This window comes from Stegostoma tigrinum, chromosome 25, assembly GCF_030684315.1.
Source record: "Stegostoma tigrinum isolate sSteTig4 chromosome 25, sSteTig4.hap1, whole genome shotgun sequence".
Taxonomy (NCBI): Eukaryota; Metazoa; Chordata; class Chondrichthyes; order Orectolobiformes; family Stegostomatidae; genus Stegostoma; species Stegostoma tigrinum.
The window spans coordinates 18003567-18019606 of NC_081378.1; the positions used below are offsets into that span (position 1 = coordinate 18003567).

Below are 16040 nucleotides of genomic sequence, written 5' to 3' on the forward strand. Positions count from 1 at the left end.
CACTCAATTCCACAAGGAGGCACTGTAGAGCCCAGGTGCATAATTCCTGAGGCGAACAACTGAAAATTAAATGAGAAGTCACTATGAGCCATAGTGGACCGGCACCACGAATGTTGCTCAACAAAAGTTTTGTCAGAAAACTAGAAAGTTCAGCTCATATCCTTATGTTTAAAGTTCCAAATTTCTCTTCCACCTTTTGTCAAGCTATTTTCTTCCTCCACCACAAAGGTAAATCATGTTGTATCTTTTTAAACGAAATTCTTCTCACTCTTTTGAACAAACTTAAGTGGGCTTCCAGTGACAAGACATCCTCTGGTGATCCAATGGTCTTTTCATCTGTGCAAGTGTTCTTTTTCAAACCAGGGATCTATCTTCAGCACACTACTTGGTGGTCACTCAAAAACATTTTCTTTGGCGTAGTAATATCAGTTGCAGGCCGTCTTTTCCATATCTTGGTCACAGACTGTCAGGCTGCATCTATACACGGCAAGGCCAGCTGCTGTGAAGAAGAGTCATATTGGGCTCAAAATATTGACTCTCTCTCTGTACAGATGCTGTCAGACCTGCTGAGTGTCCCCAATATTTTGTATTTCTTCTACTTCAAGTCACGTTTCCCTTCCAAAACTATTCCATTTTACCATATATTAAAGCAGACTGTTTAAAACATAACCGTCTAATGAAGTCCAACATTTGTAACAAGTTGAACATGCAGCATCATATGGAGGGACAAATTATATCATTGCATTTGAACACTATCAGGTCCACATTAATACATCATCTCAATTTGGGCATATACCCTTATTCCTTCATCATTACGTTGTCAAAATCCTGGAACTGCTGAAGAGTGCTGTCACAGCCCCTTTACTGCACAACTGCAGCAGTTGAACCGCAGTTGAACCAAAAGCCCCATCTTCTCAAGAAAGCTAGGCGTTGGCAATAAATAGTAACTTTTGATAACGATACCAATATCCAAGCAATGAACTTTAAAAAGGAGCTGGGGGCTTCCATTCTCATATGATTCATCATAATATGTTACTAATAAACAAAAACGTCTTGCTGTGTCATTTACAGAAGACCTTGTTGGTGTGAAACACAGTAATCAATCAAATTGTGTTAGTGAAAGAGCATCTTTTTGATTTCTGTACCTTTAGAGTTTTTTAAAGACCCGTTGAAAAATGTATTCTACCATGCATGTTTTGCCAATATCAAAGATACACGTCAAAGGTAATACTTCATGCATATCTATTCCCAAATCTTTCAAGTGATGTCGATTGATGCAAACAATTAAAGCTGTTTACTCCAATGTTGCTTCCCTGAAACCGTATTTTCTGGCTTAACTCTTCAAAACCTTAAAGGAAATGGCTTTATTATGTAATCTTTCCGTGCTTTAATGAATCCGGGACTTGTTCCGGTGCACTGGGATGGCATTCAGCTCTTCGTGCTTCCACTGCTTCTCCAAATTAGCAGTTCACCTTGTGCCTTCTCCATAAAGCTCTGCCATTCTTGTTTTACATTTCTGTTTTTCATCTTGAATGCCTCAATTGAACTTGCCTCCACCACATTCTATGGCAATGTATTCCAGATCTTAACCACCTGCAGTGTGAAACTGCTTTCCCTTATGTCATCATTGATTCTTTTGCCGATTATCTTAAATCTTTGCTGTACTTAACAGTCCTTATACTAGCGGGAAAGGCTTCTTCTTACCTATTCAGACACCTCATGATTCTGAATATCTCTGTCAAATCCCTTCTCAACTTCTCCTCTTCAAGGAAAACAGTCACAAATTCTCCAATCTATTTATGTAACTGAAGTACCCTGGAGTAATCAGGTGCAATTTATTTTTCTCTGCGCACTCAGCCTTCAAAAAAGGATGCAAATACAAAACAATGGCAGTGCAAGTATGTATCTATGCTTTGTAAATGTAACATTAATGTAAGTTTCAGCAGCACTAATGACTTACTTTTAATAGGTAATGATATGGCACAGATTAGATAATCCTAAATTCAGATTCTAGCAGACTGCCCTGGCACACCACTTTTATAATTGATCCCTCATCTTATGTTTACGGCATTGTACTTCAGTCACCCATGGTTAATGTCATTACAGTCACTTTTCCCTTGCATAAGCATTTCTCCAGTATAATGCTCAAATTCTAAAAGTCATGAATTCCTCTCTCCACACTTCAAAGCCATGCAGATACTAGAAAGTCAGTTGCTCTAAGATGCAAAGAAGTTTGTTTAGCCCCCAACTGTCTAGGATATCCAATACAAGAGTAAAGTGAGATCAGCATGACTGATTTATAGGATTAGGGACTGAATTAGGAGGAAAGATATTAACCAGCAAATGCCATGAAGAGGAGAGATTACATTGGTTAAAAATGGTAAAGCCAAAATGTATTACCTTTAAATTAAGCTGATTGGTAGGTCCAAAGGTTTTGAAAATAAACAGTCAACAAGTAAATTCAGATTCGCCATTAAAAATATGATCTTCATGCAAAAGGATTAGTAAGGCTAATTAGGTAGCAGACATGAGGGGCGTTTAAAAATCTGTCACATCTTCAACTGAGAGCTACAGGAAGGTGAGCTTCAATAGACCAAAATGTTTTTACTTCCCTGGTTTTTCTTATCCTGCCTTTAGTTGTTTATAGATATGAGATGAATTTTGCTCTATCTGCTTATTAGATAGTGTGTCAAAGCAAATAACTTGCTTCGGTTGATGGAAGCTAAGCAAAAGCCAGGTCTACCTCTGTAATTACATTATGAATGTTGTCTCTGGTGGTGTTTTGCCTCAAGGAATGTCAATGTTCTATGATTCTCAAGCCCTTTTTTTCTTTAGGTTTTCTTCCTATTATGATGACCCATTATCTCATTTAAAATCCAGGTCTGAGTCATTTGTGGATCCTTGTCAATCTTGTACTACTCAGTTCTTTTTCACATAGATCCATTAATCTTGACTTATGCTACTTGGCTTTAATTCTCAAATGATGCCAGTTGATTTAATAGATAAAGTTACCCTCCAGCACGGCACAGTCACACAGATCATGTGGTCCCCATGTTTGATTTACAACCTGTGCCAAGTTAGATAAATTCAGGTGAAGCATTAGAAGTATCACACTTGGCCCTACCTGCTCAGACTAGAGGATGGCAAAAAGTTAGAGGCCATTCCTTCTCCTCATCACAATTTAGTATATTTTATTCAGTTGTGAGACATGGCTACACTGGCTAGACCAGCAGTCATTTCTAATCTCTAATAACCCTATGTTTATAGGGTGGACACTACAGGAAGAAAGGATTGTGCTTTGCTGACTCCATAATTGAATAGTCTGCCAATAGTTGTTTGGAATTAGATACATCATTGTTGTACTGGTTTTACGTTCCAATCACTTAATCTGAACTATCAACATCCTTTCTCCCCCAGTACTCTAAAACTAAACCCACCTATTGCATAAATGTTGGTCCACTTCACTTCATGTAGACTCGAAACATTAGCTTGCTGTCTCTCCATTGGATGCTGCCTGACCCACTGTGATATCCAGCATTTTTTCGCTCTCAGTACAGATTTCAGCAACTGCAGTAACTTCCTTCTAATTGTTGTTTGGATTTACAGATAAATAATGGCCACTTAAATAATCTTTTAATTGTCAATGTCTTAATATTTTTGTATGAGTTCAAAATTGTGGTTTCAGAATTTATATATATCCATTTTAATGAGGTATTAAGAAGGTGATTCATGTTCTGATATATTTAGTATATTTAAAGAGCAGGAATTTGTCAAGAGTCTTGATCAACATTTCTCCTCGAAGCAGAATAATCAATTAATTGGACATTTAGCTAACTTGCTATTTGAGAAAACTTAGTGTTATGTCCATCTACAGAAGTCATAATGTGGAGGTGCCAGTATTGGACTGGGGTGGACAAAGTCAGAAGTCACAGAACTGATAAAACAGCAGTGTGCTGAAACCTTGTGATTATAAATAAACCTGTTGGACTATTAACATATCATGTGACTCCTAACTTAATCTACAAGAGAAGATTGACTGCACCTCAAGCAAAATTCATTAGATGCTAAGAATTGAATTTCTCTGAACTGTGTACAAAAGCAAGCTTTTAGCTTCTTTGTAAGGAATGGGAGATAATTGAAAAGAAAATAATCCAAATGGATAGCATTTTTAGGTTTATATTGACTAGTTTTAGTTAAGTCACAAGTATAAAATGTGATTTTCAGCAGAATGGCATATTTGGGTGTAATATGAATAGGAGCAAGAGGTATGTTCCCAATAAATATATCTCTGAATAGCAAAGTAAAGCTTTTGACCTTGATTATCAGCCGATCATTGATGTTACGATAGAATGTATCAATGATGGGATGAAATTGATTTAACTATGATTTATTGCCATGATCAAGTTTAACATATAATTTGAACTCCACTTCTTCAAAGTGGCATTGTTCATTAGAACTTACTTAAAACTGCATTTTCACAAACCCAATTGTCTAGCCTTTGACCCTCCCTTCTTCATGACACTTCTGCAGCTACAGATTGGTTAAACCTATGTTCTTCTTTACTGCCTTAGTTCCTATTAAAACCAATTCTTTTGTCTTGGCTGTTCCTCCTGTATAGTCCTTAATGCCATTTCGCTATGTCTAGAAAACAAGGAAGAAGTTGTGGAGACCTTGCCTTTAACCAGCTTTAAAAGTAGAATTGCCCAAGGTCAATGGAACAAGGCATCCATTTTCCAATTAACCATCAAGAGTATGTAATAAAACTAAAAATTTGCAAATATGTGATGAAATTCTCTTTGTTTCTGTTTCTCTTAGAATGTTGAATCGCTCAACACAATGTCTGGTGACGTTTGAGGAATAGCTGATTCCAAGGGTTGCTAGATGATAAGATTCATTTCTACCCGGCAAGACATGAGGGGCTTATTGCAAGGTTTCTGATTGGTCACGCAGGACAGTTTTAGGATTTGCTGAAGAAGAGTTCAAATGTTATTGGCAAGTGAAAGAAGGAGAAGAAGGCAGACAAAGACAGATGTGGACTCAATGTTAAGACTGCTGCAGCTGAACTACACAGATTTTATGTAGGAGATTCCATGAGGAATGTTGAGCAGTTGCATGACTTTGTGTTGTCATAATTGGAGAAGCAGTTCCAGGAATTAGTAGGTAGGGTATAAGAAAAGACTCAGAACAATTTTTGGGTGCTGAGAAAGCTGAGAAACTGGCTTTGCGTTGGAAGATAATAAAATGTGAGGCTGGATGAACACAGCAGGCCAAGCAGCATCTCAGGAGCACAAAAGCTGACGTTTCAGGCCTAGACCCTTCATCAGAGAGGGGGATGGGGTGAGGGTTCTGGAATAAATAGGGAGACAGGGGGAGGCGGATCGAAGATGGAGCGAAGAGAAGATAGGTGGAGAGAGTATAGGTGGGGAGGTAGGGAGGGGATAGGTCAGTCCAGGGAAGACGGACAGGTCAAGGAGGTGGGATGAGGTTAGTAGGTAGGAGATGGGGGTGCGGCTTGGGGTGGGAGGAAGGGATGGGTGAGAGGAAGAACAGGTTAGGGAGGCAGAGACAGGTTGGACTGGTTTTTTGATGCATTGGGTGGAGGGGAAGAGCTGCGCTGGTTGTGTGGTGCAATGGGGGGAGGGGACGAACTGGGCTGGTTTAGGGATGCCGTGGGGGAAGGGGAGATTTTGAAGCTGGTGAAGTCCACATTGATACCATTAGGCTGCAGGGTTCCCAAGCGGAATATGAGTTGCTGTTCCTGCAACCTTCGGGTGGCATCATTGTGGCACTGCAGGAGGCCCATGATGGACATGTCGACTGAGGAATGGGAGGGGGGAGTGGGAATGGTTTGTGACTGGGAGGTGCAGTTGTTTGTGTTGGAAGATGTGTGGTGCTCTTAAAAAAAACTACAAGTATCACCGACACCCTCATCCACCTAGCTGAAGACCGACACCCTCATCCGCCTAGCTGAACACCGACACCCTCATCCGCCTAGCTGAATTCGTCCTCACCCTCAACAACTTCTCTTTTGACTCCTCCCACTTCCTACAGACTAAGAGGGTGGCCATGGGCACCCGCATGGGCCCCAGCTATGCCTGCCTCTTTGTAGGTTACGTGTGAACAGTCCCTCTTCCGCGCCTACAGAGGCCCCAAACCCCACCTCTTCCTCCGGTACTTTGATGACTGTATCGGCACCACCTCTTGCTCCCCAGAGGAGCTCGAACAGTTCATCCGCTTCACCAACACCTTCCACCCCAACCTTCAGTTCACCTGGGCCATCTCCAGCACATCCCTCACCTTCCTGGACCTCTTAGTCTCCATCTCAGGCAACCAGCTTGTAACTGATGTCCATTTCAAGCCCACCGACTCCCACAGCTACCTAGAATACACCTCCTCCCACCCACCCTCCTGCAAAAATTCCATCCCCTATTCCCAATTCCTCCGCCTCCGCCGCATCTGCTCCCACGATAAGACATTCCACTCCCGCACATTTCAGATGTCCAAGTTCTTCAAGGACCGCAACTTTCCCCCCACAGTGATCAAGAACGCCCTTGACCGCGTCTCCCGTATTTCCCGCAACACATCCCTCACACCCCGCCCCCGCCACAACTGCCCAAAGAGGATCCCCCTCGTTCTCACACACCACCCCACCAACCTCCGCATACAACGCATCATCCTCCAACACTTCCGCAATTTACAATCCGACCCCACCACCCAAGACATTTTTCCATCCCCACCCCTGTCTGCTTTCCGGAGAGACCATTCGCTCCACACTGCCCTCCAACCCCACCACACCCGCCACCTTCACCTGCAACCGCAGGAAATACTACACTTGCCCCCACACCTCCTCCCTCACCCCTATCCCAGGCCCCAAGATTACATTCCACATTAAGCAGAGGTTCACCTGCACATCTGCCAATGTGGTATACTGCATCCACTGTACCCGGTGTGGCTACCTCTACATTGGGGAAACCAAGCGGAGGCTTGGAGACCGCTTTGCAGAACACCTCCGCTCAGTTCGCAACAAACAACTGCACCTCCCAGTCGCAAACCATTTCCACTCCCCCTCCCATTCTCTAGATGACATGTCCATCATGGGCCTCCTGCACTGCCACAATGATGCCACCCGAAGGTTGCAGGAACAGCAACTCATATTCCGCCTGGGAACCCTGCAGCCTAATGGTATCAATGTGGACTTCACCAGTTTCAAAATCTCCGCTTCCCCTACAGCATCCCTAAACCAGCCCAGTTCGTCCCCTCCCCCCACTGCACCACACAACCAGCCCAGCTCTTCCCCCCCCACCCACTGCATCCCAAAACCAGTCCAACCTGTCTCTGCCACCCTAACCGGTACTTCCTCTCACCCATCCCTTCCTCCCACCCCAAGCCGCACCCCCATCTACCTACTAACCTCATCCCACCTCCTTGACCTGTCCGTCTTCCCTGGACTGACCTATCCCCTCCCTACCTCCCCACCTATACTCTCTCCACCTATCTTCTTTTCTCTCCATCTTCGGTCCGCCTCCCCCTCTCTCCCTATTTATTCCAGTTCCCTCTCCCCATCCCCCTCTCTGATGAAGGGTCTAGGCCCGAAACGTCAGCTTTTGTGCTCCTGAGATGCTGCTTGGCCTGCTGTGTTCATCCAGCCTCACATTTTATCATCTTGGAATTCTCCAGCATCTGCAGTTCCCATTATCTCTGATACAAGTATCAATGCTTCGATGGAGCTGAGCAAGATTTGAAAAGTCCATAAACAGTATTTGCTGGATGCCTCTGTTAAGACTGTTGCTCGGGGGGGCGGGGGGGGGGGGAAACCCAGGAATAATTTTAGATTGTTGAATAGAGAAGAACTGGAGTTGGCCTATGAATGAGGGTTGGAGTGATACTGCAGAGACCAGGAGCATTGACACCCAGGAAAAGAGAGTGATCAATCAGAATGGAAGCAGTCATTGAGCGGTCCATATGCGAATATGCCTGGAGCAACAGAAGTGAATATTTATGAAAGAGGTAATGGGAACTGCAGATGCTGAAGAATCCAAGATAACAAAATGTGGAGCTGGATGAACACAGCAGGCCAAGCAGCATCTCGGGAGCACAAAAGCTGACCTTTCGGTCCGAGACCCTCCTTCAGAGAGGGGGATGGGGAGAGGGTTCTGGAATAAATAGGGAGAGAGGGGGAGGCAGACCGAAGATGGAGAGAAAAGGAGATAGGTGGGGAGGTAGGGAGGGGATAGGTCAGTCCAGGGAAGACGGACAGTTCAAGGAGGTGGGATGAGGTTAGTAGGTAGGAAATGGAGGTGCGGCTTGAGGTGGGAGGAAGGGGTGGGTGAGAGGAAGAACAGGATAAGGAGGCAGAGACAGGCTGGGCTGGTTTTGGGATGCACTGGGGGGAGGGGATGAGCCGGGCTGGTTGTGTGATGCAGTGCAGCGAGGGGACGAACTGCGCTGGTTTTGGGATGCGGTGGGGGAAGGGGAGATTTTGAAGCTGGTGAAGTCCACATTGATAGCATTGGGCTGCAGGGTTCCTAAGCGGAATATGAGTTGCTGTTCCTGCAACCTTCGGGTGGCATCCTGGTGGCACTGCAGGAGGCTCATGATGGACATGTCATCTGAAGAATGGGAGGGGGAGGTAAAATGGTTCGCGACTGGGAGGTGCAGTTGTTCATTGCGAACCGAGCGGAGGTGTTCAGCAAAGCGGTCCCCAAGCCTCCGCTTGGTTTCCCCAATGTAGAGGGAGCCACACCGGGTACAATGGATACAGTATACCACTTTGGCAGATGTGCAGGTGAACCTCTGCTTAATATGGAAAGTCATCTTGGGGCCTGGGATGGGGGTGAGGGAGGAGGTGTGGGGGCAGTGTAGCACTTCCTGCGGTTGCAGGGGAAGGTGCTGGGTGTCGTGGGGTTGGAGGGCAGTGTGGAGCGAACAAGGGAGTCACGGAGAGAGTGGTCTCTCCGGAAGGCAGACAAGGGTGAGGATGGAAAAATGGCTTGGGTAGTGGGGTCGGATTGCAGATGGCGGAAGTGTCGGAGGATGATGCGTTGTATCCGGAGGTTGGTGGGGTGGTGTGAGAGAGCGAGGGGGATCCTCTTTGGTCGGTTGTGGCGGGGGCGGGGTGTGAGGGATGCGTTGCGGGAAATGCGGGAGACGCGGTCACGGGCGTTCTCGACCAATGCGTGGCAAGTTGCAGTCCTTGAAGGACTTGGACATCTGGTATGTGCGGGAGTGGAATGCCTCATCCTGGGAGCAGGTGCAGCGGAGGTGGAGGAATTGGGAATAGGGGATGGAATTTTTGCAGGAGGGTGGGTGGGAGGAGGTGTATTCTAGGTAGCTGTGGGAGTCGGTGAGCTTGAAATGGACATCAGTTACTAGCTGGTTGCCTGAGAGGTCCAGGAAGGTGAGGGATGCGTTGGAGATGGCCCAGGTGAACTTACTGAGAGGTCCAGGAAGGCGAAAGCTCACCTGGGCCATGGAGATGGAGACTGATGTGTCCAGGAAGGTGAGGAATGTGTTGGAGATGGCCCAGGTGAGCTTTCGCCTTCCTGGACCTCTCAGTAAGTTCACCTGGGCCATCTCCAACCCCTCCCTACCTCCCCACCTATACTCTCCTCTCCACCTATCTCCTTTTTTCTCCATCTTCGGTCTGCCTCCCCCTCTCTCCCTATTTATTCCAGAACCCTCTCCCTATCCCCCTCTCTGAAGAAGTGTCTAGGCCTGAAACGTCAGCTTTTGTGCTCCTGAGATGCTGCTTGGCCTACTGTGTTCATCCAGCTCCACATTTTGTTATCTTGAATATTTATGAATCCATGTGAATTTTAATGATGGGCGACCAACTGTGTTGCTCGTGTCAGGGGGGTGAATTGCTGAGATATCTGAGATCTGCCATGTTCTCTTGTGGGGTGTTCAATTAAAGCTTGTTACCCATGTCTACCACATGCTAATTGTAGTTATTAAAAATAAGTTGTCTGTGCATTGTATTCCTGTTCTCATGTTGTGTCGTGGATGTTATTCTTTGTTCAAACTATGGAATCTCATAGCTTTCTTCTCTTCGTAAATCCCACACCTTGTCTACTCTTAAAAATAGTTCCTGAGCTATGGCTGGGGACATAAAGACAATATTGAATTGAAGTCAGATAAATTTAACACTTGTGTAACTACTACATTAATGAACATGGTAACTTGTAATTCCCCCAATGTGTGCATGGCCTATGATACTAGGTGCTCCTTTCAAACTGGATGATTAAGCTGTCAGAAAAATATGGTAAAGCCTATCAGATGGCACAATTCCTGAAGCATCCTTTTTATTATTAGCCAGCTACAGGAACAGTAATGATATGATGTAATTAGTCATGAAGTTTCAAACAAGTTGCGAATAGAATTGAAACGGAGGTTGATTACATTGATACACAAACGACGTAATTCTGCTAACCCTCCTCCACACTCCCAATTCCCATCGAATGGTTCTGTGCTGCTCCAACTATCTAACAAGCTGGAGCTAGCAGAACATGTTGTGAATATTCAATTTCATATTTAATTTTCGTATTACATGTTTGTCCAAAAATATAAAACCACACATTGAGAGGCTTATGAGAATTGGATAAATTGTCATCTAGTGAAATCTAATGTCATTTTTCTACTTAATGACTTGTAGTTTGTAGCTTGAGATCTGCAGTTGACAGTGTGTTGGTTGCTCAATCAGAGGTTATGGGAAGTGCAATCTTGCTTGTGAAAAATGTTCTTTGTGTAAGGAATGAGATAACAAATCTGGAACGAGCCAAAACATCTGGACTTGTCAATTCCCTTGCTATAGAATACTTTCTAACTAGGAAAACTTGACAAAATGCGTGTGTGGAACCTTTCCTATCAAAATTAGTTCCAATTAAGTGTACGCTTGACTGTGAGAGCTGACCAAATCCCCCACATCCTAGTCATTTCTAATAGGCTGAGAGGCTGATGAACTAGAGGACACTGAATACTGAGACCAGGTGTATTTGCGTAATAATAAATGCCATTTATGCATTAATTGAGACTGAGTGGAAACAGTATTCTCCATGCAGTTTCAAGCCCCACTGGGACAGAAGTTCTCAAGTTTGTTGAAAACATTTAGTTATTGGGATTTGCCTAGTGTGGCCAATTAATGACCAGATGGCAGGCTTTCAGTCAAATTGAGGGGAGAGAGCAGGTTCTGAAAGCTGGAGGATTTTCTAGCTGAAAGCAGCAGCAGGCTGTGATGACCGACAAGTAAGGAAGTGGGTACTTCAGAATGAAAATTCCTGTCTCCAACTTTGTTGAAGTTTAAATTATAGGTGGCTTTTATTGTCAGACCATCATTGAGAATGGCAACTCCAGTAGTCAAAGAGGGCTTCTAGTCCGTCAAATGCCTTGACCATAGGATCCTTGGAGGATGCTATTGTGCAGCTAAATTGACCCCTGCCACCTGATGGAGCATCAAGGCTGAATTGACAATTACAGTTGGCCTCTTTTAAATTGGCGTTAAGTAACCATTAATACAATTGCCATTCCACTCCAATCCTCACCCCACAAACTGCCTTTGGGAAAATAACCAGGGACAGGTCAAAGCCAGGGAGCACTGCAGCCAGTGGCACAACTTGTGGTCTGCAACTTCTCCAATCACTAGACACAACAGAGGTTGAAAATAAGGCCAACTAAGTCATCCGTCTATAGAGAATAATTCAGATAAATCTCCATGCCCCGTGCAGAACTAAATGAGCCACACATTTTCCAGCAATGATTTAGGTTCAGGGAATCGTGAATCTTTTTTATTCATTCACAGGATGTGGGCATCGCTGGCTAGACCCCATTGTATTCATTAGAGTTTAGAAGGTTGAGGGGAGACCTAATAGAAACATACAAGATAATGCATGGCTTAGAAAGGGTGGATGCTGGGAAGTTGTTTCCGTTAGGCGGGGAGACTAGGACCCGTGGGCACAGCTTTAGAATTAGAGGGGGTAAATTTAGAACAGAAATGAGGAGACATTTCTTCAGCCAGAGACTGGTGGGCCTGTGGAATTCATTGCCGTGGAGCGCAGTGGAGGCCGGGATGTTAAATGTCTTCAAGGCAGAGATTGATAATTTCTTGATCTCTCAGGGAGTTAAAGGCTATGGGGAGAGTGCGGGTAAGTGGAGTTGAAATGCCCATCAGCCATGATTAAATGGCAGAGTGGACTCAAGCCAAATGGCCTTACTTCCACTCCTATGTCTTATGGTCTTATGGTCCCCCACCTCTAATTATCCAGAGAGCAGTTGAGAGTCAACCACATTGCCCTGGGTCTGGAATCATATGCGAGCCAGACCAGGTAAATATCGTAATAGTGTTCTGATCCAGATGGGTTTTCTTACGGACAATCGATAATGATTTCATGATCACATTAGATTTGTAATTCCAGATTTTTCTTGAATTGAAATTTTGCCATCTGCTATGCGTCTCCAAATTAACTAGTGGTAATACCACTAGGTCATTACCTACCCAGTAAACCTGTTTTAAACGTGTACTTCCTCTTATTCCTGCCCCCATCCAACCTTGGATGTTGAAACCAGTGAAATAGTTGTCGAATTACCCAGTACAGAGAGATGATATAAATGCCCCTTTTAAATTAAAAGGAGTTTTGAATTGTTGGAGATAGTATAATCATTAAATAATTTTGCTGCCAAGAATGTCACGTTAAGGCCTGTTGCTCCTTGGCTGTGATCTGCTCAGTCATTTGTACTGAAATTTATGAACTTGGCAATTTCAGAAGTAATACTTCACTGGATATGTATGTATGCTGTAGTCTAGCTTGGCAGATTATTGGCAATGAACTGTAATAGCATTTTTAGTGCCAAGAATGCCAGTTATAGAAATACACAGCTTTAAAAATGTTATTTCTGCAAAAATCTGTACATTTGCCAAACCTCAGTCAATTGAGATTTGTAACAGGTTATTTGTATCTCAAATCCTTAATCTATTCTATCCTGTCTTGCACATCATAATGTATGAAGATGGTTTCATCTACTCAGTTAAGTACTGGGATTCCAGTGTAGCAAACAAAATGACAAGTGTCTTACATTTAAGTAGTATCGTTCATGACTTCAGAATGTCCCAACGTATTTTATAGCCAATGAAGTAATTTTGAAGTTTATTCATTATTGCAGTGTAGCAGTATTGAAAGAATGATGCCGTACCAGAGAGGTATCATTTTCAGGAGCAAAAACAAAGTTGCTGGAAAAGCTCAGCAGGTCTGGCAGCATCTATGGAGGAGAAAACAGTTAACGTTTCGGGTCCACTGACCCTTCCTCCTGTTCTGAGGAAGGGTTACCGGACCCGAAACGCTAACTCTGTTTTCTCCTCTGCAGATGCTGCCAGACCTGCTAAGCTTTTCCAACAACTTTGTTTTTGTTCCTGATTTACAGCCTCCGCAGTTGTTTTGGTTTTTATCATTTACAGGAGACTTGCCAGGTCCCCATCTCTGTTGAGGATTCCCTGAAAGTCATCAAAATTAAAGCTGATAGTCCGCCACAAAAACAAATATTCCCATTTGCAAGGCATTGCAATATGTAAAAGGCTATTCTGTTCAGCTACAGAAGACAGCAATTAAAAATGTAATCCATGATATTGGACCTGTTTTGGTGTCTTGAGAATTAAGATGAGATGTTATTTTGGGTTGAGCTGCCACTTTCCTCTCTCTCTCTCTCTCTCCCTTTGCTCTTTTTCTCACTCAGTATCCCCTTGCACTTGCTGTCCTTTCTGTCTCATTCTTGCTGTGTTCTTTCTCTCTCACTTGCAGCCCCCACATCTCTCTCATTCACTGTCCCAACCCCTCTTCCCCCATACCCTTAGTACTCACTATATTCTCCTCAGCAAACCTCCCCACCCTGCACTCACTGTCCCATATTTCTCACGCTTGCTGTACCCATTCTCTCTCACTTATCTTGTTGCATTTTCTTTCTCTCACACACACACCTTCCCAGCTCTTATTCCCCTTCCTTTCTCACTGTCTGCTCTTCTGGATGGTCGAGGTGGTGGTTTTGGAATGTCAAATTCTACTTGATTCATTGCATTGTCACCTGTACCGTTGTGCTGTGGGTTCCATGAACCATTGCTTCACTGAATAAAACCTGACTAAATGATGTGTTGTCCAAGGGTTGTCCTATGGGTAAAGAATTAAACTTAACTGTTCAGTAGGTTCAAGTGAATACAAGAGGTGTCAATTATTTTTTGAAGATAAAGAATGAGCTCTCTTCCTGTCCCAGTCATTCCTCCCGCAACCAATGCGCCAGTTATGGGTTCACTGATGACCTTGTTTAATGCCTGCAGTGGAACATTGTTATGTGCAAAATGACTGCTATTCTCTCAATAAGTGAAATGGAGAGTACTTTGGGACATTTGAGCGAGATGATCATGTGCTGTATAAATGCAAGGCGCTTCTTCTTACGTTCTGTGTTTGTTTTGAGTCAGAAAAGTCCCTATATCCCACCAATGAGGAACTGTTGCTTGACATCATATTCCCATTCACAGCTTTTACTGAACAAGCATGCAGTCCCTTTAAGTTCAATTTCAGAAAAAAGAGCCACCTGTCTAAGATTCAGTAAGTAAATAATCTGAAGAACTTGGTACAGAATATATGTATTGGATATCTGGTGAAAGGCCCCATTTGAACATGTAAGAAACCAAGGAGAGGGAGTAGGACAGACCACTCTTCAAGGCTGCTCCACCATTCCCTTAGTTCATCTCTGGTCTTCCATCTCTACTCCACTTTTGGATCCCGTCCTCACATCCTTTGATTTATATTGGTGTTCAATCACATACCAATCTCAGTCTTGAATAAACTCGATGACAGGGTATCCACATCACTTTGGATTAAAGCATCCCAGATATTTATTCCAGTAAATTACAGTGCTGTTTTGAGTCACTGCTGACTACTCTGTTATTTTATTGCAGGTCTGGTCTAATTATGAGGAACAGCCAGCAGAAGAAGCAGTGCTGCAAGTTGCAGAGGAAAAGGAGCGCACAACCAACTATAAGCCTGTCTTTGTAACTGAGATAACAGATGATCTCCACTTCTATGTACAAGATGTTGAAACTGGTCAGTACTCTGCATCACGGAAGGGGTAGGGATAGGGATGTGTCCTTCAGTGACCTTTCAATAATACCTCCTCAGCAGAAGGAGACTGAAGCTAACTATCACAATTAGTGTGCGAATTCTTGACAGAATAAATCTGGTCCCTGTGTGGCCTGTAACACTGTTCTTGTTGCAGAGACAAGCATGCTAAATTTAGTAATGTTTATTTCCTTCAGTACAGCAGGCACAACAGAAAAAGAGAGTCAATAATTGACTATAGGCAAAGGCTGTAATATTTTTGAAGTTTGGGATGTATTCAAGCTGTTTGCATAATCATCAAGTCCCCAGTGGGGAAAGACCTTTTTTATATCATGGTGCATTTTGCCTTTACGATTTTCAGATTTCTAAGTTTAGACTTGTCATTTCATTTCCATCTCAGGATGCCAAACGGCAGTGTCAGACCAGCAGAATTTACCAAGCAGCTTCATTTAATGAATGGCAATCAATGCAATCCACCAGTTCTGTGGTGGTTAACCATGGGAATAGAATATTTTATTGCAAAACGAGGGTGAGAGGGGCCGCAGGGAGGAATCCTTCGTTGACAGCTTTGTGATGAATTGTGTGTATTGTTGACAAGTATTTTTGTTTTGTTCTGCAGTCGTATACAGTTATGTAAATGAGGAAAACATTGTAGATCCTAAAGGATTTAAGAACATATTTACTATATCAAAAAATCAGAAGGAATGCAAATGGGATTAGTTCCTGTTGTGGTTATAGCACATGCATTATGTCTCGTCCAGAAAGCAGTGCAGGAAGAGTCTTTTTGCTAGAGGTAGAAGGTTGTAATGCTGGATTAATAACGAGCTGATAGCTTGTTCCTGGTATATATTTGAATAAATTTTTGCTGATTGAACTGGCCACAACAGTTATCCAGGCAGTTTTGTCATCCTCATAATGTGTGGATATTGTCATGATACTTGT

At 43.6% G+C, this 16040-nt stretch overlaps 1 protein-coding gene across 1 annotated transcript in view; it reads left to right on the plus strand.

The window, feature by feature from the left end:
- Positions 1-16040, plus strand: part of snd1 (staphylococcal nuclease and tudor domain containing 1) — an 879367-nt gene that overhangs the window by 717084 nt on the left and 146243 nt on the right. Inside the window, exon 18 of the mRNA XM_048553925.2 lies at positions 14939-15083. Within this exon, the coding sequence (XP_048409882.1) occupies positions 14939-15083 (145 nt within the window). The remainder of the gene's footprint in view (positions 1-14938; positions 15084-16040) is intronic.